This window comes from Cryptococcus depauperatus, chromosome 3 (genome assembly GCF_001720195.1).
Source record: "Cryptococcus depauperatus CBS 7841 chromosome 3, complete sequence".
Classification (NCBI taxonomy): domain Eukaryota; kingdom Fungi; phylum Basidiomycota; class Tremellomycetes; order Tremellales; family Cryptococcaceae; genus Cryptococcus; species Cryptococcus depauperatus.
The window spans coordinates 72701-94323 of record NC_089470.1 but is presented as its reverse complement, the minus strand read 5'-3'; the positions used below and the strand labels follow the sequence as shown (position 1 = coordinate 94323).

At 44.5% G+C, this 21623-nt stretch overlaps 8 protein-coding genes across 8 annotated transcripts; 5 read left to right on the top strand and 3 right to left on the bottom strand.

Annotated features, from left to right (window-relative positions):
- Positions 1–448: 448 nt before the first annotated feature.
- Positions 449–3540, top strand: L203_102313 (uncharacterized protein; the record flags this gene model as incomplete). Its single annotated transcript, XM_066211740.1, has 9 exons — positions 449–483; positions 599–621; positions 798–930; positions 984–995; positions 1045–1181; positions 1231–2884; positions 2941–3129; positions 3177–3449; positions 3507–3540. The coding sequence occupies 9 exons, from the start codon at positions 449–451 to the stop codon at positions 3538–3540; spliced, it is 2490 nt and encodes an 829-aa protein (XP_066067837.1).
- Positions 3541–4044: 504 nt separating this feature from the next.
- Positions 4045–6151, bottom strand: L203_102312 (glutamate 5-kinase; the record flags this gene model as incomplete). The annotated part of the gene is made up of 10 exons (XM_066211739.1): positions 4045–4114; positions 4184–4846; positions 4905–5151; positions 5212–5291; positions 5354–5448; positions 5505–5600; positions 5646–5756; positions 5805–5995; positions 6053–6095; positions 6146–6151. 10 exons carry the CDS (start codon positions 6149–6151, stop codon positions 4045–4047), a joined length of 1602 nt encoding a protein of 533 aa, XP_066067836.1.
- A 1433-nt stretch (positions 6152–7584) lies between these two features.
- L203_102311 (uncharacterized protein) lies at positions 7585–9706 on the top strand (the record flags this gene model as incomplete). The annotated part of the gene is made up of 10 exons (XM_066211738.1): positions 7585–7749; positions 7797–7833; positions 7876–8001; positions 8051–8129; positions 8175–8361; positions 8407–8532; positions 8580–8848; positions 8900–9004; positions 9052–9455; positions 9504–9706. The coding sequence occupies 10 exons, from the start codon at positions 7585–7587 to the stop codon at positions 9704–9706; spliced, it is 1701 nt and encodes a 566-aa protein (XP_066067835.1).
- Positions 9707–10030: 324 nt separating this feature from the next.
- L203_102310 (uncharacterized protein) lies at positions 10031–11918 on the bottom strand (the record flags this gene model as incomplete). The annotated part of the gene is made up of 11 exons (XM_066211737.1): positions 10031–10162; positions 10213–10368; positions 10419–10577; positions 10629–10899; positions 10967–10980; positions 11027–11214; positions 11268–11335; positions 11444–11593; positions 11645–11688; positions 11738–11853; positions 11903–11918. 11 exons carry the CDS (start codon positions 11916–11918, stop codon positions 10031–10033), a joined length of 1314 nt encoding a protein of 437 aa, XP_066067834.1.
- A 257-nt stretch (positions 11919–12175) lies between these two features.
- L203_102309 (uncharacterized protein) lies at positions 12176–14523 on the top strand (the record flags this gene model as incomplete). The annotated part of the gene is made up of 15 exons (XM_066211736.1): positions 12176–12355; positions 12405–12656; positions 12709–12839; positions 12889–12917; positions 12973–13063; positions 13119–13244; positions 13290–13347; positions 13396–13566; positions 13615–13639; positions 13694–13802; positions 13853–13906; positions 13950–14178; positions 14228–14339; positions 14394–14460; positions 14508–14523. The coding sequence occupies 15 exons, from the start codon at positions 12176–12178 to the stop codon at positions 14521–14523; spliced, it is 1650 nt and encodes a 549-aa protein (XP_066067833.1).
- Positions 14524–14803: 280 nt separating this feature from the next.
- On the bottom strand, positions 14804–15861 carry L203_102308 (uncharacterized protein; the record flags this gene model as incomplete). Its single annotated transcript, XM_066211735.1, has 9 exons — positions 14804–14862; positions 14914–14977; positions 15030–15098; positions 15149–15215; positions 15329–15336; positions 15384–15643; positions 15693–15739; positions 15789–15799; positions 15859–15861. 9 exons carry the CDS (start codon positions 15859–15861, stop codon positions 14804–14806), a joined length of 588 nt encoding a protein of 195 aa, XP_066067832.1.
- An 828-nt stretch (positions 15862–16689) lies between these two features.
- On the top strand, positions 16690–18799 carry L203_102307 (uncharacterized protein; the record flags this gene model as incomplete). The annotated part of the gene is made up of 11 exons (XM_066211734.1): positions 16690–16836; positions 16886–16942; positions 16989–17096; positions 17139–17223; positions 17272–17304; positions 17351–17443; positions 17491–17532; positions 17583–17717; positions 17763–18018; positions 18067–18469; positions 18518–18799. The coding sequence occupies 11 exons, from the start codon at positions 16690–16692 to the stop codon at positions 18797–18799; spliced, it is 1641 nt and encodes a 546-aa protein (XP_066067831.1).
- Positions 18800–19337: 538 nt separating this feature from the next.
- L203_102306 (uncharacterized protein) lies at positions 19338–20533 on the top strand (the record flags this gene model as incomplete). The annotated part of the gene is made up of 5 exons (XM_066211733.1): positions 19338–19382; positions 19484–19689; positions 19746–19991; positions 20034–20311; positions 20355–20533. 5 exons carry the CDS (start codon positions 19338–19340, stop codon positions 20531–20533), a joined length of 954 nt encoding a protein of 317 aa, XP_066067830.1.
- Positions 20534–21623: the final 1090 nt, after the last annotated feature.

Below are 21623 nucleotides of genomic sequence, written 5' to 3'. Positions count from 1 at the left end.
CAATTGAGCGTCTGCAAAATACAATTATTGGGACTGATCCTGACTGGCTTTGGCTTTTTTATTTTATTTTGATGGTATGATGACTATGAAAAGCCCAAGAACGAGTATTATACTATACTGAAGTGATGTTTGTTAGCGGCAAACAACACATATTGCAGCGCATAACATCAAGACTCGTCCAAGGCGTGATATGCACGATGGGCAAAACTATATAGAATATTTGTGATAGCTGAAAGAAGAGAGATGAAAATGCTTAGTCAGATTTAAACAGTGGCGATGATTCGGGGATGAATTTGATTCCGCCTTGCTATCAATTCCCTTGATTGAATTCTCAAATTCAGTATTTCTCATGTAATTCTTTTTCCTTTTGTATTTATTCTTTGACTTTCTACCTTTATTATTTACTCGGACAGCTCTATCATCTGAATCGCATTGAATTTGCCGCAAGATGGTAGCCAATTCGGCAGCCGCGAACAGAAATTTGTAAGCGTTGCCACAGCTTATTCCCACCAGCGTACGCTGCTAATTGTTGAATTCATCAAATTTTAATCATTTGGGCGATACTAATCAACTCTGTGGCTATAAATCAATCTTTTAGGACGAGGAAGATCAAGATAACGAGTATGTTTTTTTGTCAAAACAATATAGATATTGATCTGAGAATACTAATCAATCGATCCTTTATTCTCCATCTGTTCCTGTTCATCCCTTTTTGCCCACGTCTCGTCATTTTCTGCATAATTGGCTGGACGCATCCCTTCTTTACCATGGTCCATCTCTCTTGCCCGTATCAACAGTCGTCGCTGCCGATTCATTGATCAAGCGTGATATTCTTCGTCTTCCGGATCCATTTGCCATTGTTTCCGTGGACTCGGAACAGATTCACACCACATCAGTGATCAAAAGGACTCTGAATCCGTATTGGAATGAGTGAGTTTAGGATCATTCATAATCTTTGTCAATGTTAATCGAGTACACCATAGGAATTTTGACATGTATGTAAATTTTATAGACCAGTGAGAGTGTTTGTTCATTCCCCAATAGCGAGGTGAAGGACTCGTCCATTGTGGCCGTTCAGATATTTGATCAGCGAAAGTTCAAAAGAAAGCAGGATCAAGGCTTTCTTGGTGTGATCAATATCAAGGTTTCAGATGTAATTGATTTTGAACTTGGGGGTCAGGGTGCGTCGACGGCTAGAACACCTTGTTCAGCGTGCTAACAACATTTCAGAGATGCTCACCAAAGACCTCAAAAAGGGATCTGATGGCCAGGCTGTACAAGGCAAACTTATTGTATATCTTTCTACGCAGACTGTCCCAGGAATCTCTGCTCCTGCCGCTACTTCTGGGATTAATTCTGTAATTGAGACACCAGCCACCAATTCCTCGACTCTGGCTGTAAACAACGCTATCTTTGGTGCTAATATTTCACGCCCCGGTTCAACTGTGCCTATCGCGACACAGGAAGAGGGAAACGCATTGCATGCCACAGATGCCACTACTGCTCAAGCTACTCAAACCAGTGCGACCTCTGGTTCCAATGCTCCCATCGTGGTTCCCACGGCAGTTGCAGCCTCTACAGGCCAGCAAGGTGGTAGTGGAGGTGGTGAGTTTGATTCGCACTCGGATCAATACGGCCCACTTCCCACAGGTTGGGAACGCCGTATAGATCATCTCGGCCGTCAGTACTACGTCGACCATAATACTCGTACTACCACTTGGAACCGACCATCCAATGATCAGGTCTCTAACTCTGCTTCTCAAGCCACAAGTACAGGAGAAGCAAGGGCAAGGCATAATCAAAGGACATTGCCAGATGAGATGCTTGATATTGGACAGAGCGCGAACAACGCTGGAACAGATGCCGCTACGCCTACCGGAGCAGCAGGAGTTAATGCAGTCAACACAAGCAACACGACTACAGCAGGACAAGGGCCTTTACCCTCTGGTTGGGAACAAAGGTTTACACCTGAAGGCCGAGCTTACTTTGTGGACCACAATACTCGAACAACCACTTGGGTTGACCCTCGTCGCCAACAGCTTTTGCGATTTATTGCTCCTGGACAGCAAGGTAACCTTTCTGTTCAGCCTCAGACTGTATCTCAGCTCGGTCCTCTACCCTCTGGATGGGAAATGCGTCTTACAGCCACTGCCAGAGTTTACTTTGTCGACCACAATACTCGTACAACTACTTGGGATGATCCTCGTCTGCCTTCATCTCTCGATCAGAATGTACCGCAGTACAAGCGTGACTTCAGGCGAAAATTGATCTATTTCAGGAGTCAGCCACAGATGAGAGCTAACACCGGCCAATGTCATATGAAGGTATCGCGAGAAAATATATTTGAGGGGAGTTATACCGAGATAATGAGACAGACGCCCAATGATTTAAAGAAGAGATTGATGATCAAGTTTGAGGGTGAAGATGGTTTAGACTATGGAGGTCTTTCTAGAGAATTTTTCTTCCTCCTCTCGCACGAAATGTTTAACCCCTTCTATTGTCTTTTTGAGTATTCTGCTCATGACAACTATACCCTTCAAATTAATCCTAACTCTGGCGTTAACCCAGAGCACCTCAATTACTTCAAATTCATTGGTCGCGTGGTCGGTTTGGGTATCTTCCATCGTCGTTTTCTTGATGCCTACTTCATTGTCTCATTTTACAAGATGATTCTGGGAAAAAAAATTTCCTTGCAAGATTTGGAAAGTGTTGACGCAGGCTTGTTTAGAGGTCTGACTTGGATGTTGGAAAATGATATCACTGGCGTCATTGAGGATACATTTTCTATTGCTGAGGAGCACTTTGGTGAGGTTGTTACTGTAGATTTGAAGGAAGGGGGGAGGGATATAGAGGTTACTGAGGATAATAAGAAAGAATATGTCGAGTAAGTACCTCAAGTTGCGACAAAAGTTGATATTGTTTATTCCTAACTCGTTGTAGTCTTGTAACCGAATATCGAATTTCTCGACGTGTATCTGAGCAGTTCCAGGCATTCATGTCTGGCTTCAATGAGCTCATTCCTCAAGAGCTTATCAATGTCTTTGATGAAAGGGAACTGGAGCTGCTAATTGGCGGTATGTCTGAAATTGACGTAGATGATTGGCAAAAACACACCGATTACCGAGGATAGTATGTTGTTTACCGTCAGAAAAAGGCTGCACTGACACTTTATAAAGCAACCCTTCAGACGAAGTTGTTGAGTGGTTTTGGAAGATTGTTAGAGCTTGGCCAGCCGAGAAGAAGTCTCGCCTTCTTCAATTTACCACTGGCACTTCTCGAATTCCGGTCAACGGCTTCAAGGACTTGCAAGGCTCAGATGGTCCGAGAAGATTCACTATTGAGAAGGCAGGCGAGGTCACCCAGTTACCAAAGAGCCATACTTGTTTCAATAGAATTGATTTGCCAGCCTACAAGAGTTACGAGGCACTAGAACAAAAGCTGACTATTGCGTGAGTCTACTTGTTAAGACAAGAACATATAGGCTCAAGGGTTAATGTGCCATTTAGCGTCGAAGAAACTCTTGGCTTTGGTCAAGAATAAATTCTATTCTCTTGCTCTCACACTTTGTTTTGTTTCATGATTCCATTTCGCTTTCCTCTATAGACATTCTGTACATAACATATTTCCTTCCTGTTTGTTTTCGAGCGCTATATAAATTTCTTTGCTAGCTGATCCAACTTTACATCTTTCGTCTTATCACAATAAGCTTCTATTCTTCTCTTTTTTTTCTCTTACTGTTTTCTCACAACCCATCTGATCAACGCTGGGACTATGTTCATTTTTTCCTTTCCACATTGATGATGAAAGGAAAAAAATGGTTGAGCATGTATTGGTAGGGGTCTGATATGCCCGTGAATATGTAGTCATGGTTCGCTTTTCAATTTCTGTATTAACAGAAAGCCTCATACGGTGGTCTTTTAATCAGTAAAATTATTGTTCATCTATGTTGCACCTTGTGAAGCTATACAACCCATCATGTCAACTGTGATTAGGATCTGCTCTGACTTGGTCTCATTGCCATTTGCTACCAAAAAACAAGATAAATTATAAGAAAGTAATAGAATCGACCACATGCTCGCAATCATTGTATCCCAAAATCTGTTCAATATGTGACCTGCAGAGAGACACAAATTTGGTCAGCTTATAGCTTGTTTTGAGAACTAGGGTAGAGCAATACACGTACGAATTATGACCTTTAATACGATCGATCTCAACTGAATTATATTGCGTTAAACCTTTTCCAAATTCAGCTTCTTCCCACTCTTCATAGTCATCTCCCCCATTCCCAGCTCCCAGACTGTCACCGCTCATGCTTCCAGCTGTGAATCCTGCTAAAGCTGCAGCCCCTAAAGCGCCATTAGTATTATTGGCAAGTTTCTCAGCTAAAGCTGTTATGGTTGGACTAGAAGGCACAGACCAACTGAGGGGATCAAGAGATTGAACGGAAGAAGTAAGGGAGCGGATGGGTTGAAGGCTGGGGGTATCTGGCTCGACCACAGCGCTTTGTGGAGAGAGAGTGATGGGAAGGGGATTAGTATCAGGTCCAGTTGCGGTGGACCTAGAGGATCGCAGTGTCGGAGAGGTAAGAACGCTAGCGGCATCAGGCGTGGGACTTCCAGTCAAGCTCCCATCTATACTATCCCTCAGTTCTCCTGCAATACCTCCTTTTCGGCGACGAACAATAAGCTTGACGGCCTGATGACTCGCAAAAGGTCCCACAACTTTAAGGACTCCGGCCGGGAGGAGTCTACCTCCGGATTCCTTGCGTTGTATAGCTCGATAAGCGCCTTCGTCAATCGTGATCGATCCAGCAGAGTGAAGACCATGAGTAATCCACCATTTCCGACTATTAACAGTCAACGACTTGTTTGCCTCACCCGGTAGTTGTGTCTACCAGCACTCACTCTTTTAACGCAAATTCTCTTCTCAAAAATCTTGTACAAAGCACTCCATTCTCTAGTTCCTTGACATCCTCGACAGAGGTTTCTCTGCAAGGTCCTCGACCAACTTCAATGACTTTGAATGCATCTTTGACATTTCGAGAATGCATAATAACCGTTGTAGTACCTGCTGCAGTGGCAAGTTCGGCAGCAATAAGCTTGGTCGACATACCGCCGGTACCTAAAGACGTCCCGAGAGTTGATGTAGACACTGCAGCGTAATTGAAATTAAAACTATCATACCAGAGAGGCAAGACACATTTAGACTTACCTTGTTGCTTGACCTTTTGAATATCTCTTACAATTGTGACGGGTTTAGCATCAGGGTTATTTCGAGGATTGTCAGTATACCTGCGATAAAAGCAATGTTCAGTCTTTCTTGCATATGAAAAGATGATCAAAAGCAGGCATACAAGCATTCAACATCCGTCAACAGGAACAAGTAGTCTGCATGACAGATGGCTGATGATATAGCCGATAAAGTGTCATTATCCCCAAATTTGATTTCCTGGCGAGGCGTAAGACATCCTGACATGGAAGTAAGCACAGGCGGAAAAAACGTACAGAGACAGAGACAGTATCGTTTTCGTTGACAATAGGGACAACGCCCATCTGCAAAAGCTCAGAGAAGGTGTTTTGAGCATTGAGATAACGAGTACGCTGGCCATGTAAGTCCCGATGTAGACTTCATTCAATCCAACCTACATCGGAAATATCCATTCTTGTTAGCAAGATTTGAGCGGTAGGTTGATCTAGGTGAGAGAAGAGATTGTCCCATAATGCAATCAGTCTTCCTTGGCCGATAGCCGCCAAAGCCTTGACACATCAGCCAATGCTTGACGCAGTGTTTTTGATAACACAAACCTGTTTCTGATGCAGTCCCTTCCCTCTTTCTTTCTTATTCATGCGCCCAAGGCCAACTCCTATGGCGCCTGATGAAACGAGCACAACTCTGTGGCCAAGGGACCGAAGTTTCACAACGGTTTCAACAACGGACGAGAGAAGCTCCAAGTGAGGAAGGAAAGGGTACGTAGGAGAGACGATTGAAGAAGTTCCTATCACATAAAGACAAACCTCAGCCAACTAACAAGACGCAAAAGACAGACACGAACCCAGTTTGAAGACAATTGTCAGAGGGGAGGACTTGCTTTTCCCCTGCAAGTTTATCAGCTCAACCTTTGGACTTGTCGGGTAGCTATACTTACTGCCATCGTGTGATTCCAAGTGGCCTAAACTGTCAAGAGTTGTCGTCTCTCCAAATGCTCTTATACCCAACTTTTTATGAACAGCGATAAACAGACTTTTTGTAAATGTAAAAGACAATCCCAACTTTCGGCCAAAGTCAAAATTATCAATTGTTGTGATGTCACCGTTTCCCTTATACACTGAAAATCATAATCACTTTGCTCCTTTTCAAAGTATCTCATCATCGCCAATATACATGACAATAACTCTGAGATTATAATCTGGGCATGCTTATGGCTCTCTGCAGTAGAAAACTTGCAGTGTGCAGTCCTAGTAAGCCTCTCAATACTACTCACAACAATCTTCTCCTTGAATGGATGCGATTTTTCTCAATGTCAAATCTCTTCAACCACCTTACGACCTTTACACCCTACTCATAGCCATGCTAGACCAAGCTGAAGCCTACAGTCCACCTCTGCTGCGTTATTCCACTGGTATACTCTGTTGCCTACATACTTTTCCCCAGTAAGTTGGTCTTTTCCATTCCCAGTCCTCCTGTCAAGGGTTTGACCTTGTTTATATGGATAGCATATAAAAGAGTACAGGAACGGTAAAGAAGATTTCTTTAGGACTATACGACGTGCTGTAAAATTAGGCACGCTAGTCATTCGCATGCCTATCCATACTATACTCTACGCCTATTTCTCACCCATTCTTCGGCAACTCCCATTACGCATGTACTTTCTTGTCACTTACCCATATTAAAAACGATGACATCACCACTTACTCAAGCCCGGACATAGCCGGTCCTATCGGCAAGATGTCGGATCTCGCCAACGTTGTTTGTCCAAGTACTTCGGGATTGTTTCCTCGTGCTTTTAATCCTTCTCTTACGTACATAGAGTGGAAATGATTTTCAAGATGGAGAGTCGAGCAAGAGGGAATGGAAAGGGAAAATGGAAGAGCGCCTGTTCCAGTTGGGGTCTCTTGGCATGGGACGGGGCTACCGAGGTGAGCGTTGGGTTGAGATAGATTACAGACAAGAGCCCCTGACGTCGTATGTAGTATGCTTGATCCGTAAGCCCCACATAGCTCCAGCTTTTCCTGGGGGCAATATATGGGGTCTCTTGCTTGTGGAGCGACATGGGACTTTGACAGACGCCCGACGTTACTGATATCATCCCGACGGCTGGCACTCGTTACTAACCCATCTTCCTCTTCGGTAGACTCTATTCCCGCTTGGTCTATATATCCTGGATTAACCCGGCCTAGGTCAGGGTATTCATCATCGCTCCGTCTCAGTGTTTGTCAGAAATGGCAAAAAAATATCTACCCGGAATGGTGTTAGATCCGAGGCTGGGATGGTTCGTCGTGAGTTTAAAAGAGGTTGAGCGATCCTTGACTTTTTGGCGAAACCTGTCTTAAACGTACATTAAGCTGCCTGTAGGGTTAATTCGATATGGCTCTTTCACAAGAAAAGACAGTACCGACGCATCTGGACTATACTTCTGATCATGCCACGGTGGACACTCCGGGGAATGCTTTCAGGTTGTCAGAGGAGGATTTGCAAGCGGCTCAGAGTGTAAAGCCGTCGAGGATTACTGGAAAATGGCTGACATGGATGGTAAGCTGTCCGAGGGTCGAAGCTTGCATGTGCTCATGTGTGGATAGGTCACCTTTGTCGCCGGCACGGGATTTACACTCTTTGGTAGGTATTGTGGCAGCTTGTTGCGATGCTGAATTTTCAAAGGCTATGATCAGGGTGTTATGTCTGGTCTTTTAACTCTTAGATCGTTCGAAGAGCAGTTTCCTCAGACTGCTGGCGGATTTGAAGGATCTCGTACCGCGACTCTTCAGTCGTTTATGGTTGCAATCTGTGGGTTGATTAGTTAGCCGAGTATGCTCCTTGCTGATCGGAGGGCTAGATGAGATTGGTTGTATGGCAGGCGCGCTTTCAAACCTTTGGCTTGGTGACAAGATTGGCCGTCGGCATACCATATCTTTGTGAGCTTGCTTTTGGGTGGCACGCACTGGCTGACCTCTTGACAGAGGAGGGATCATCATGCTTATTGGCGCCATCTTGCAAACGGCTGCTGTGGACTATGCGATGATGCTCGTTGCCCGTGTCATTACTGGGATTGGAAACGGTCTTTTGACATCCACAGTTCCTGCCTATCAGAGCGAATGTGCCAAGCCACATCGACGAGGACAACTCGTGTTGGTAGAAGGATCGCTTGTGAGTTTTGTCGTAGTTGACTGGATCAGTGTTGACTGGTCTCAGATTACTTTTGGAATTATGATTTCTTACTGGATGGATCTCGCTTTCTTTTATACAACAGGGTCCATCAGTTGGAGATTTCCTATTGCTTTCCAAATTCTCTTTGTGTTGATCATGGTGTTCTGCATGGCAAGTAGCTACTTTTTGTCAATGGCAAGTGTTAACAACCATGGCAGTATGTCTTTCGTCTGCCTGAATCACCCCGATGGCTTGCGTCCAAGGAAAGATATGCCGAATCTCTTGCTGTCCTTGCAGCTCTCGACAACACCACCGTCAACGATCCCAAGGTTATTAACACCTTTCACGGCATCTGCGACACCATTGCTGCTGAACATGTCGGCGGTTTCAAGTTTAGAGAGATCTTTTCACATGGCAAGACCCAGAACTTTAGAAGAACATTGCTGGGTGTGGGAGCTCAATGCTTTCAGCAAATTTGTGGTATTAAGTAAGTTCATTTCAAGATATCTGTTTGACGCGGATGCTGATCAATCGTCAGTCTCATCACGTACTACCTCACTTCAGTACTTTCTGGTCTCGGTCTGTCTGATGAAATGTCTCGAATTATCTCTGGTGTGAATGGGACTTGTTATTTCATGACTTCGCAAGTATCATCTCTCCTATTTTGTGGTGTCTCTAACTTTGGTTCAGTCTTGTTGCCATTCTCATTATTGAGCGAGCAGGTCGTCGGCGACTAATGCTTTGGATGTCTGCCTTTCAAGCTGCTACGATGGCTGTGCTTGCTGGTTTGTACAACAAATCCAAAGAGGAGAACAAGGCCGCTCAAGTCGTTTCTGTTCTTATGCTCTTCTTGTTCAACACTTGGTTCTCTGTCGGATTTCTTGGTATCACTTGGCTTTATCCTGCCGAAGTCACTCCTCTTCGAATTCGTGCACCTGCCAATGCTTTGTCCACCGCATCCAACTGGATCTTCAACTTTATGGTCGTCATGGCTACCGGCCCTATGTTTGCCAATATTCGTTGGGGTACATATGCCTTTTTTGCTTGTGTCAACGCCATTATCATCTTCCCTTTGACGTACATTTTCTTCCCTGGTACGTCGACGAATCCGATAAAAAGATGATGCTAATGACTATACACAGAGACAAAGAAGTTTAGTCTTGAAGATCTCGATATTATCTTTGCTAAGGCTTATATTGATAAGCAATCCCCTGTCAAAGTCTCTCTGAACCCAGAAGAGATTCCTCCTGCAGGCTCCAAAGAAGCTGAGGCTATTCTTGGTCGTGCATCTCAACCAGATTTTAGAAAGCACAGGAGTCATAGCCGTCAGGGCTCGCATGCTTAAGACCGCATGAGATGGGATATGAGAGATGATTCCGACTCACCATGAGCGCGTTTAGTGGCTTTCTTGTATCATATCTACCCCTTTTTAGAAATGTTGATATAGCTCATTCTCATACTGGTTAATATCGTGATTTATTGTTGGAGGTATCAATGTAGGTCAAAGGGTTATTGAGCATGCATAGCGTATCACGCTGCTCGTTGCAAAGGGCACAATGTAATTTGAGCATTTCCATAACTTTCTAAACCACAGATCAATACCACAGTATGCTCGTATGTCGACAGGATCTATTAAGAACAGTTCTGTCTTCCCCATCTCGCAAATTTACTATGGGGCCTCTGACAACTCCGAGGATTGCCCAGCCATTGACGCTGTCGGCTTTTTACCTGTTTTCGTTCCTATTTTGTTGAGCCATGGTTCCGTGGCCGGTTTGGATGGTGACTTTTTGGCCCTTAGTGACTAGAGTGAAAATCAACTCAGTTTCGTTGTTTTATGGTGATAAACCTCACACGCAATAATCGATTTTCTTTGGGAGCCTGTTCCTCGCTAAGCATGGCATTTTCAGCTTTTCGTTCTTGAATTTCTTCTATAGCTTTTTGTCTGGAAGTTCTCGCTTTCTTCAAAACCGGCTTATCTTCATCAGAATCAGATAGCTCAGATTTGTCCTTATACCATCAGCTGCTCAGTGTATATGATCTTGAGCTCAAGTACTTACAGAACTCTTGTTTACAATCCTCTTCCGGCTTTTCTTACCGCCTTTGCTTATCTTTGGCTTTATTTCAATACCTTTGGGCATTTTTTGTAATTCATCAACCAGTGCTGTCGTGCGTCCGCCGACCTCAATGAATTTTATTGTGGCGGGTAGGCCATCAGGCTAAAGAGAAGTTACTCGTCTGAAATGTGTTAAAAGATCAGGAGTACACACCAATCGCAAGAACTTCTTATCTTCTGGTTCAACATCTTCTCCGTCCTCTCCGTCAACAGCTTTCTCACTTTGACCTTTCCTTTTTCTTGTCTCCTTTCCCTTTCCCCATCGCCACTGAAATAGCCAGTCCCTTGGAAAGTGTTTGGAGTCGGCATTGACTGACACAGCTGCTAGAGGGACGGCGCGAAGTTGGTAGTGTAGATCTTTGATATTCTGCTCCGACAGAGATGATACAGGGCAAGATGGATGGATACGAGCCTGGTAAAGCACCCTAATGTTCAAGAGGGAAAGGTGGATCAGCTTCTCATCTGATTACATTATTTGAAGGAAAGGCCTACTCGTCCGCAACCCACTAGCATAAGTTAGTCTCGTGGTATGTAACAAGGAAGATAACCTACGTTGCCAACCCCGGCACTAAAAGCTTGATCCATAATCATTCCCTTAACAGTACCTTTCTTGCCTTGAATCAAATCTTGAAATTTGTCTAAAGTGGGATGATTCAAGATAGGATCAAATCCTAGCTTGGAAACAGGAGGATAAGAAGCAACTGGGTCTTTTACGAGCCTGAGACGGCCGAGTCGACGAGCTATTGAACAATCCGATAAGAAGGTATTAAGTCATCTCCTGGAACAAACGTGCCGTCTATAAACGCTAATTCTCGTCGCTCATTTCCCACTGAACCATCTTGAGGCTCAAGCGACAAGATGCTGTGGGACAGAAACGTGTCAGAATGAACCATCGATTTCTCACTTACTTACAACTTATGAAACTACTCGATTGTCAGCGCCAGGATCTAGACTCTGAAGAGGTCACACTGCATATTTACTCGAGGAGGCCAAATGTCTGCACTTTCTTTGGGCCGCCGTCGGTACCAAGTCGGCTCTTGTCCCTTGAGCTGAATCATTCCAGTCATACCAAAATGCATGACCGGGAATCGTCCTGTTCCAGATAAAGTCATCCAAAACCTGTGCCTTGTGGTTAAATAACTCAGATTTTTGTTTACATGTAACGCTCACGTTTTGCCCTTGCGCTCGCATCCAGTAATGGTCCTCCCTTCAAGCTCCCGCGCCTTTCCGCATATCAGCGTTGCCATTGAATCCATCCCTTACGAATTCGTCATGGTCTGTTCCTCCTGTAAAGACTATCTTATCTTCCGTAGTATCCACCGAAGCTATCTTGTATCCCCAACACGTGTCTTGTATCAGCCTGCGTGCGCGCTCTACCTCTGAGACTTTCTTCAGCTTTTATAGAGACCAATAATCAAAAAGATTCACCTGGTAATTCTGGCATTTTATAACGATTTTTGTATTTCAAAGTACAGAAACGCTAAACATAAAGTCATTGATTGATTTATTAATGATTTAATTTATTCGATTCTCTCCACTCTCGCGTCTCACCACACCGTCATCAGGCACGCGATCCGCAGTACAAAAGTCAAATTCCTCACAAAAAAAAGCTATATTGCTATCCGCATTTGTATCTCTTTTTTGATTTTGCATTTATTTCTCATTGCTCAAAAATTAAACAATAGATATCCACATACACCAATGCCAATCATTTCGTCCTTAACAGCCTCCCCGGAGAGCATTCAACGGCGCTTCGACCAAGTCGCTCGAGTTGCCGTCACCTACTGGCTGGTCAAGTATGTCTTTATAGATGGCTTTCGTCATGTCCGTGCAAGAGGTATAAGCGGCACAATTAAAGAGCTGAAGAAGAGTGTCCAATCTGTCAGTTTTGTTTCGCATCAGTGCGATCCTGCGTACTGACTGCTTTTAGGTTGTTGTCTCTATTATGCTTAAGATGCCTAAGCACCGTCAGCATCTTGAGTCTGAGCTGTCTAGGACCAGGAAAGAAATCAGTAACAAGCTTGCACCAGAAACATATCCGGAAGGCATAGACTTGACGCGTGTCAAGGAACTACCTGAGCATGGTCGGGATAAAGAGTGGCTAGTAAGAGAGTTTAGCAACATGAAAAAATTGGAGAAGGGCGACGTCAACGAAGGTCGAGTGAGCGGGGCTGTCTATCATGTGAGTCTGGGTTTGCTGGCCTACCAAGAGGATTATTCACTCATGACTTTAGGGGGGCGATGATTTGAATGAAATTATTGTCAACGCGATGAGCCAATTTATTGTCAGCAATCCTTTGCATCCGGATGTTTTCCCGGGCGTACGAAAAATGGAAGGCGAGATTGTTAGCATGGTTCTCAACTTGTACGCCATTTCCCGCTGATTAATTGCATGCGGCTAACGAAAAATCTAGATATAATGGATCGAAGGGAGCCGGCACGAGTAAATTTTGATTCTCTAGCTAACATAAAAGACAAAATGCTGAACCATAGGTTAGCTACTTCTGGTGGCACTGAATCAATCCTTATGTCATGTAAGGCTCATAGAGACTGGGCAAGGGACATCAAAGGTATAAGTAGACCGGAAATGTGCGTCAAGCGATTATTTCGTGATCCATAGCGAGTGCTAACGATATACTACCAGGATTATACCATCTTCCGCCCATGCAGCCTTTTGGAAAGCATGCGAATATTTCAAAATAAAACTTCACGTCATCCCTGTAAACAAAGAGACCCGAAAAGCAGATTTGAAGGCCATGAAGCGAGCCATGTATGTATGCTTTCCAGCAGTCATATCAGTAGCTGATTGATACAGTAACCCCAACACAATTATGATTGTTGGCTCAGCCGTCAATTTCCCTGATGGGACCATGGTGAGTTCATTTTGTATAGTGATCAACGAGCAGCTAATGTTTCTGTAGGATCCAATCCCAGAGCTTGCCAAACTTGCCCAACGCTACAAAATTGGCCTTCACGTGGATTGTTGCCTTGGTTCATTTATCATCCCATTCCTACACAAAGCTGGGTTTGGTGAAGGTGTTCCCGTCTTCGATTTCAGGCTACCTGGTGTCACAGCCATCAGTTGCGATATTGTTTGTGGATTCAATTGATTAAATAATTCGGCTGATAATATTTCATAGCACAAGTATGCTTTCTGCCCAAAGGGTGAGTCACTGGCGTGTTCTTAACATGATATTAACAGCTGATGTATTCCATAAGGCACTTCTGTTATCATGTACCATTCTTCGGAACTGCGAAAGTATCAATACCATGTGTTACCGGATTGGGAAGGCGGTGTTTACGCTAGTCCTTCAATGGCTGGTTCAAGGTAAGAGTTCTTTTTTATTTGTTATCCACAGTGTTGATAACATATATCAGGCCCGGAGCTGTCTTGGCTGGTGCTTGGGCTGTCTTGAACCATGTTGGAGCAGAGTAAGTGTTCCCCTTATTCTTTCACCTGCTCACTTGGTTGCAGTGGATATTTGGAATCTTGTAAGCAGATTGTATCTGCAGCTCGCCAATTTGCCACTATCTTGAGAACACAATTTGCGGATGACTTCTACATAATCGGCGATCCCAAAGCTTCCGTTGTTGCTTTCAACAGTAAAAACGTCAATATTTACGCTGTGGGGGATGCCATGAGCAAGAAGGGCTGGCATTTGAGTGCTCTTGGAGGAGGTGGAGGTTTGCATATGGCTTTCACTGTAAGTCTAGTCAAGGATTATTGATTGCAAAATTTACCAACAATTTTAGCGATTATCTGCACAAACCGTGGACCAGCTAGCCAAAGACCTCCACGAGGTTTTAGAAAAGGTGAGAAAGGTGTCTAGCGGGGAGAAGGAGGGTGATATGGTTGCTTTGTATGGTGGGTTTTTAAATCTTGTGACAATGCGTTCCAGTTGATTCATGCATATTACAGGTTTAGGACAGACGCCAGCTGGCCCGCATGTCGTCCCCAAACTGGCAGAGATGTTCCTGGACACACTGTACGCATGATTGGCACCGTCAATAAAGTGAAACTAGCAACATATAGAATTGTTCGTCTGTAAAAAATTGGTTCTATCTCATCACATGTTTATTCAAACTCAAGTATCATGGATTCTAATATATGTATTCATATAAATCATATGCGTCACTTTACATTAGTTTCATGGAATGACTATCTCTCGATGTTCTCAAACAATCTATACCCGCAGCATTCAATACAAAATGAATGAAGCCTGTATACGTTTATAGATCTTAATTAGAAGATTACAAAAGCTAATGGAAGGCGACTTGATTATTTTCCACGAGAAATGAGGCGAGATGTCGCTCTGATATAACGACTCTTCATTGCGTTTTCCTTGAATCATCGCTTAGAAGAATGAGACGAATGCGCTCTTGAATGACTATAGTTGGATGTTGGTTTATAGAATACTGATGTATCATGCCACACTCACCAGCGTGATTCAGTGCTAGGAACCCGCCGAATCCAATCAAAACGACTGTCAACATGTACAGAGTCTATATGACTTGATTAGAAAAACCAGTTTCAATTATTGAAGGACTGGCGTACACTGGGCACAATCGGAACACGATGTCGTATCAATCTTTTCAATAAAACAAGGGGCTCAATGACGAGATGCTATGATCAGGTCAGTTTCCAATAATCAAACTCTTAAAGGTATTACATACACAAGCAGCAGCAAACCATGCTGCTCCGGGAATCATCCATCTACCAAGATACCGCGTGACCAAGGATCTACCCAAAGTGGCTGTTTGCGAAGACGCAGGGGCTAGCAAAAGGTAGAACAAAAGAACGAGAGGCAGGATCACTAGAGCGCTGAGAACAGGTGGCATGGTAAAGGAGTTCACCGTAGGATCTTGTGGCTAAGATGTTAATGGTATAATGACAATGAAATTGATTTACAATATGATAGTATGCCATGGCATCGTTACCCATCTTCTCAACAATCTGCTTCAGTTCTCGAGCAGTTCTCGCCTTGCCCTCTAGTGTAATATCCACATTGATAGACTTTGCCTTTGTTTCCAGAGTGATGCCTAGAGTATCATAGGGAGGGCTCTCCTGTGGGACCGAAAGACGCAGCCTAGGCGTAGCGGCTGGAGGCTTTGAGAGAGAACTTGGGACGGGATGGAAAAGAGTGTCGGTGCTATGGCGCTTGGCAATCGCTATGCGCTATATTAACCCTTGCCTCAAAAAAGGCATGCCTAAGCCTACCCAACAAGATATCAGGACGTCTGGCGAGTTGCGATGTCAACACTTGACTGACCGTACGTGAGTACCATACATCCCGATCGATAGTTTGACACCCACAATTTCGCATCCTGCATATGGTCGCTTCTTGTCATTGTTGGTCTATCCAAAGAATAAAAACACAACAAACCATTCAAAAGTCCCAAAACTTAGTTATCCGCCTATAGCGGCGAGTGCCACCTTTGGAGACCAGCAACTCTCCCACGGTTGCATCGGCCATCACCGACCATTGCGGTATTGGGCGCCACCAATGCAAAAGTAAACGTTTTGAATGACAAGTCGCTTTTTAAACACTTTCCAAGTCGAGAATGGTCGGATGTATGCATGCGATGGCAGAGAAGAACCAAGTCGCAGTATACGTCGGTAAAGGGAACACCACAGGGAGTAGCTGAGAGATATGCTTGCCAACATAAGTAATGACGTAATGGCAACTCATCCTAATCTCTCTTCGTCATGGGTCAAGATTGACATCTGTATACCAAAAGTCAGCTGTCAATGGTTATAGATCTGGGCATACCTCTGCTGCAGCTCTTTATCCAGGATCGCGCTGACATCCTCGCAGTCCACGGCGGCCTTACCCTAGGAGTAGAAAGAAAGTCGGGCTATAGGGAAAGTCCATGGTGGTGGAGAAATTCGCGTAAGATGCTTCGCATAACTAAGGGATGCACCAGGGTTGATTGTCGTATGCTTGGTTACCATTGGAGGGTCGGCTTTCTGGATTGCAATGAGGTCGGAAAAAGAAAAAAAAAGCTGAAAGTGGAAAGAAGAAAGAGAAGATGAGAAAGAAAAAGAACAGGGAAGAAATAGGGATTCCTGACGTATTCACGCTAACTTTTTCCGGTTTCCGATCATTCGGTGAGCCACAATCAAGAGTATATATGGAAGCGGAGTAGTCCCAATTTGTAACTCATTTTTCAATTACATCTTTACAAAGTCTTATATCTATCAACAGTATACAACAATGGGTGGTGCAGTCGCAGGAGGTGACTTTGACGCTCTCCTCACCGAACATCAGAATGAGGGCTGGCGAGGTCTATTTAGAAACGGTCGGGCGCTGGGTTTGGCTCTGTTTGCGTCTCTTGGTGGTGTATTGTATGGCTATAACCAGGTGGGCAATAGTCTCGTGCGGCAAAGAGTACGGGCTGATGTTTTGGTAGGGTGTATTTGGACAGGTTCAAGTCATGACAAACTTTACAACCCGTTATCCTGACGCTGTACGTATGTCATGTGTGTAGGCCAGGTGGGCTGACATGCAGATAGACATCGGCAAATGTCGACAAAAAAGGTCTGTTGACGGCTATTCTCGAACTGGGTGCCTTCGTGGGTGCTCTGATGGCAGGTCCATTGGCTGACCGGTATTCTCGAAAGGTGGGTGTCGTCGTTGGAAGGCTTGTGATTGACGTAGGGTAGTTTTCAATCTCTGGTTGGTGCACCATCTTTATGGTGGGCGTTGCCGTCCAAGTCGGAGCAAATTCAAATGTGGCGTGCATTTATGGTGAGCTGATGTTGGAATGCCGTTGAGTGGTTTTGACGTTTGTTGCAGCTGGCCGATGGTTTGCTGGTATGGGCGTTGGCGGTGGGTTGAATCAGCTGAATGTTTAATGTTCCTAACACTACCACAGCTCTGTCAATGTTGGTACCGATGTATAATGCTGAACTCGCTCCGCCTGGTATTCGAGGCTCTCTGGTAGCCTTGCAGCAGCTGGCTATTACTTGTGGGTTGAACCAAAGTTGAGGTTGGTTTCGGCTGACAAGTTTGTAGTTGGTATCCTCGTTTCTTATTGGATTGCCTATGGTACCAACTGTAAGATGAGACCACTCGCCAACTTGTTACCAGTACTGACAGACATCAAGACATTGGTGGCACTGGTAATAGTCAGAAATCTGCTGCTTGGCGAGTTCCTCTTGCACTCCAACTAATCCCTGGCGTGCTGCTATGTGTCGGTGCTGTCTTTATGCCCTTCTCTCCCAGATGGCTTATGCTCAAGGGTATGTCTTGTGTTGGATTGTGAATTGTTGTTGACCGTATACCAGGGCGTGAGGAGGAATGTCTCACAAATCTTGCCCGTCTCCGCAACTCAACCGAAGACACACCAGAAGTCCAGTACGAGTTTAGAGCCCTCCAGGCCGAGCGACTTGTCGAGCGGGAAGCCGCCAAGGAAAGATATGGCTACGAAGACGTCAACTTTAGGGTTAATATGCTAGAGTATAAGCGTCTCTTCACCACCAAACCTCTCCTTCATCGACTGATGCTTGGTGCTGGTGCTCAAGCTTTGCAACAGTGGACTGGGTTTGTTTCATCTTTGCTTCGTTGACTTTGTGCTGACTGCTCGTTTAGTATCAATGCCATCATTTATTATGCTCCTACCATCTTTGCACAGATTGGTCTTACCGGTGGAACCATTGGATTGCTGGCAACCGGCGTCGTCGGTATCGTCAACTTTGTCTTTACCATTCCTGCAGTTCTCTTCGTGGACAATTTCGGTCGAAGGCCCCTTCTCGCCTGGGGCGAGGCCAATATGGCCATCTCGCACGCCACTGTTGCCGCCATCATCGCAGTATATGGCGACCGTTTCTCTACCCACAAAAGTGCTGGTAATGGTGCAGTCTTCATGATTTATTGGTATATTGCAAACTTTGCGGTCACCTGGGGCCCTTTGGCATGGGTTGTTTCTGCTGAAGTTTTCCCTCTTGAAATGAGAGCCAAGGGCATGTCTATTTCGTCCTCTGTCAATTGGATCGTGAGTTTATAATTCTCTTGTCAATTGGCTTGCTTACTTTGTTACCAGATGAACTTTACCGTCGCAATGGTTACTCCCCACATGATAGTAAACATTGGTTACAAAACCTACATTGTTTTCATGTGCTTCTGTATTCTTGGCTTCATCTACGCTATCTTCATCTTGCCCGAGCTTAAAGGTCTTTCTCTCGAAGAAATTGACAGGATTTTCAACGATGAGTCCGGTATCGAAGACAGACAGCGACGAGAACGGGTAGCTGCCCAGATTGGACTTGACAAGGTCGCAAATCAGGTCAAGCACAAGGAGAAGGTTGGTGAAGGTGCGGTGTAGAGACTGGATTCAAACGAAGATAGATGCGAAATCAGCAAAGCATCTGTAATGAAGGTTGTTGATCTGGTGGAATTATAATTGCTTGTGCAGGTATGGATTCTAGTGCTATTGCTATGACATGTATGTATTTTCAAGTTTTACCTTGTAGGTTTTAAAACGTGTAGGGTAAAAAGTCTCTTCACAACTAATCCTTGTAAAATGATTTGTATACAGCTGTACTCAGGTCATCGAAGGGAATATATCTTGGAATTACCCAGGCGAGAAGTTATTCCCTACCATAGATTTGTTTGGTTCCACTAGAAGTCCTTCTTTCTACCACAAACTTTAAAGTAGTCTAGAAATCCATAAAGGCAATGTTTATTAAAATAGTAAAATTGTATGTGTTCCTTAATGCCCGTTCAGTGACGTCATTCCGCGATGAGTTAGGTCCAACCTCTGCTAGGGATCGACGATGGTGCATTTTTGGTAACAAAATGAAGACCTGAAATGGTAACAGTTGACCAACCTGTCAAAACTCAACAGCATTTGAGCAAATACAATGACATTTGACGACAGAGCTTCGACAGCCGATACGGACGATGAGGTAAATGAGCTGTCTGAAGGGGATTCTTATGAACGAGAAAGGCTGGAAAACATCAAGTGAGTTGTTTGCATTAGAAATAAGTTGACATTCGTCGCAGACAGCGGGATGCTCTGTTGTCAACTCTTGGACTTGATACACAACTCAAGCCACCTCAAAAAAATCTCTCCAATCCAAAACTGGTTAAAATCTCGGCAGAGGAAGCACGCCAGAGGAAAAAGTCAAAAGCAAAGGAAGCCGCAGCTAGGCGCATACAGCCATTGAGAAAGAGTAGACGAGTTGCCGAGAAAGACAAGATGGAAATACCAAAGTAAGCTCAGCAAATGTTTATGAGCTGGTGTAACCGTCTATCCCAATTTTGGCTAGGGTCATATCCTTACATGAGCATTCATACGATAAGCCAACGTTCGACCTGATACCCAAAGCGGTAGCGCCTATTCTCGCACCTGGGCCTGCATATTCTTTTGACGATTATGAAGAACATGCTCCACGCCCTACGAGACGTCAAGATAGCAGGCTTCAATTTGAAGGTCGTTGGGCTGGTGTCTTTACACCCAATCTGACTCCAGAAGAAATGTTCAGAAGTGGCGCTTTTGGAGGATGTTTCTTTAGGTACATCTTTTCTCCATCTGCCAAAGCTGATTTGGCGCGCAGAAATACCTATTCTCGGGTTGCAAAGACAGAACTCTTAGCGACCAAAGACGTTGAAGAGTTACCGTTCACACTCGATGCTTCCGCAACCCCACGTCTCTTGACAAGCTCAGAACCTGATGCCTCTGTCAATCGCTTCTTGGTAACGGCGGGTCAGAGCCTCGAAGAATGGGAAAAGGCAGGATGGATATGGCAAGGCGATCCCCGGGGCTGGGCACAATGGTATGTAAGATTCTGGGGCGGAAGACGCTGTAAAGACGACGAAAGACAGGTCAAAAGATGTAAGCGCAAAGCTCACAATCTGCGCATGCTTACACAGCAAAGGGCTAAAAGTTGCCGGACCAACCGGCCGATTCAAACGAGCGCTTTTGAAGAAGATTCATCAATCCGGAGGCAAGGCTGCTGTGGGTGACGAAGACGTGGGCCGAGTCCTTCGACAGTGTCTTTGGCAATGGGGCTACGAGTTGAACGAAAATGAATTTCAAAACGCTATGGCTGGATAGTAACAACGTTACATGACTAGCAATGCGATTTCAACGGTTGCGTGTCACGTGTTGACCTTGAGAATGCCATAAAAGTAGCCGTTTTCGAGTTATCTCGGTTTTGCTTAGGAGCTATTTCATGGTTCATTTCAAGTTCGTACTGTTGAAAGTGATGTCATCACTTTTGTTCTTTGGGGATAGTCTTGAATAAACTGGCAGTGATAAGTTCTGTAGTTGTGAATTTTGAAGGCAAAAGTTTCGAAGCTTGCTGGCAAAGATCAGTCAAGCCCACGAGCCAAGAGTATTTTTGATACGTTTCCTAGGCCTTGATAGATGGAGCTTGCTCATAGCTGATGTCCTACGAGAAAAAAAAAACCAGTCGAGAATTGAAGGGTGGTTTTACTGACAGAGCTTTGTCTTCCGTAGTCTGCCAATGGCTCCTGTGCCGTCAAGCATCGACGCTCCTTCCTACGCAGAAAAGATCACTAAAGAAACCAGCAAACTTTCTCAAGATAGTGAAGATAACTTTGATATATATATATAAATTGTAAAGTCAAGATAAAGAAAAGATAATTTATAGAAGAGTGTCCCAAGCATTCGACAAAAATACACGATGGGTCCTTTGGTTTGATAATTTGGTGAATGGCGGGTGCGTTAGGATGAATCTGTTGGAGTTTCCCTGAACAACAGCTGATTTTCGCACCAAGCCACGTCAACTTTCAATACTTTTTATTTTATTACTTTTCTTCTTTTCTTCTTTTATCATTCATATTTCCATTTTCATTTTTCGTTCAAAAAATTTACGTGCCATATACCCGGAAATCAACCCACGGCACTCTGCAAGACAAAACGATCAAGTATCGACCACAAAGGAGGGAAACGTAGATCGAACACCTCCTCCCCTCGCTTTTACAACGACTGTCCGTCGCTCCTTTTCACGAGATTCTCTCTTGCCACCCAAGGGTGCCACTGGAGGCAAAGCTGGTATTGAGTATTTTGTTGCGTAAAGGCAGGGTATATTCCAACGTCACGAGTAGGTCGCTCCCGCACGCCCCTTGTGTTGCCACTTATTTGCTATGAACCAAACATGCTGATTGTTTTATCTTTGATT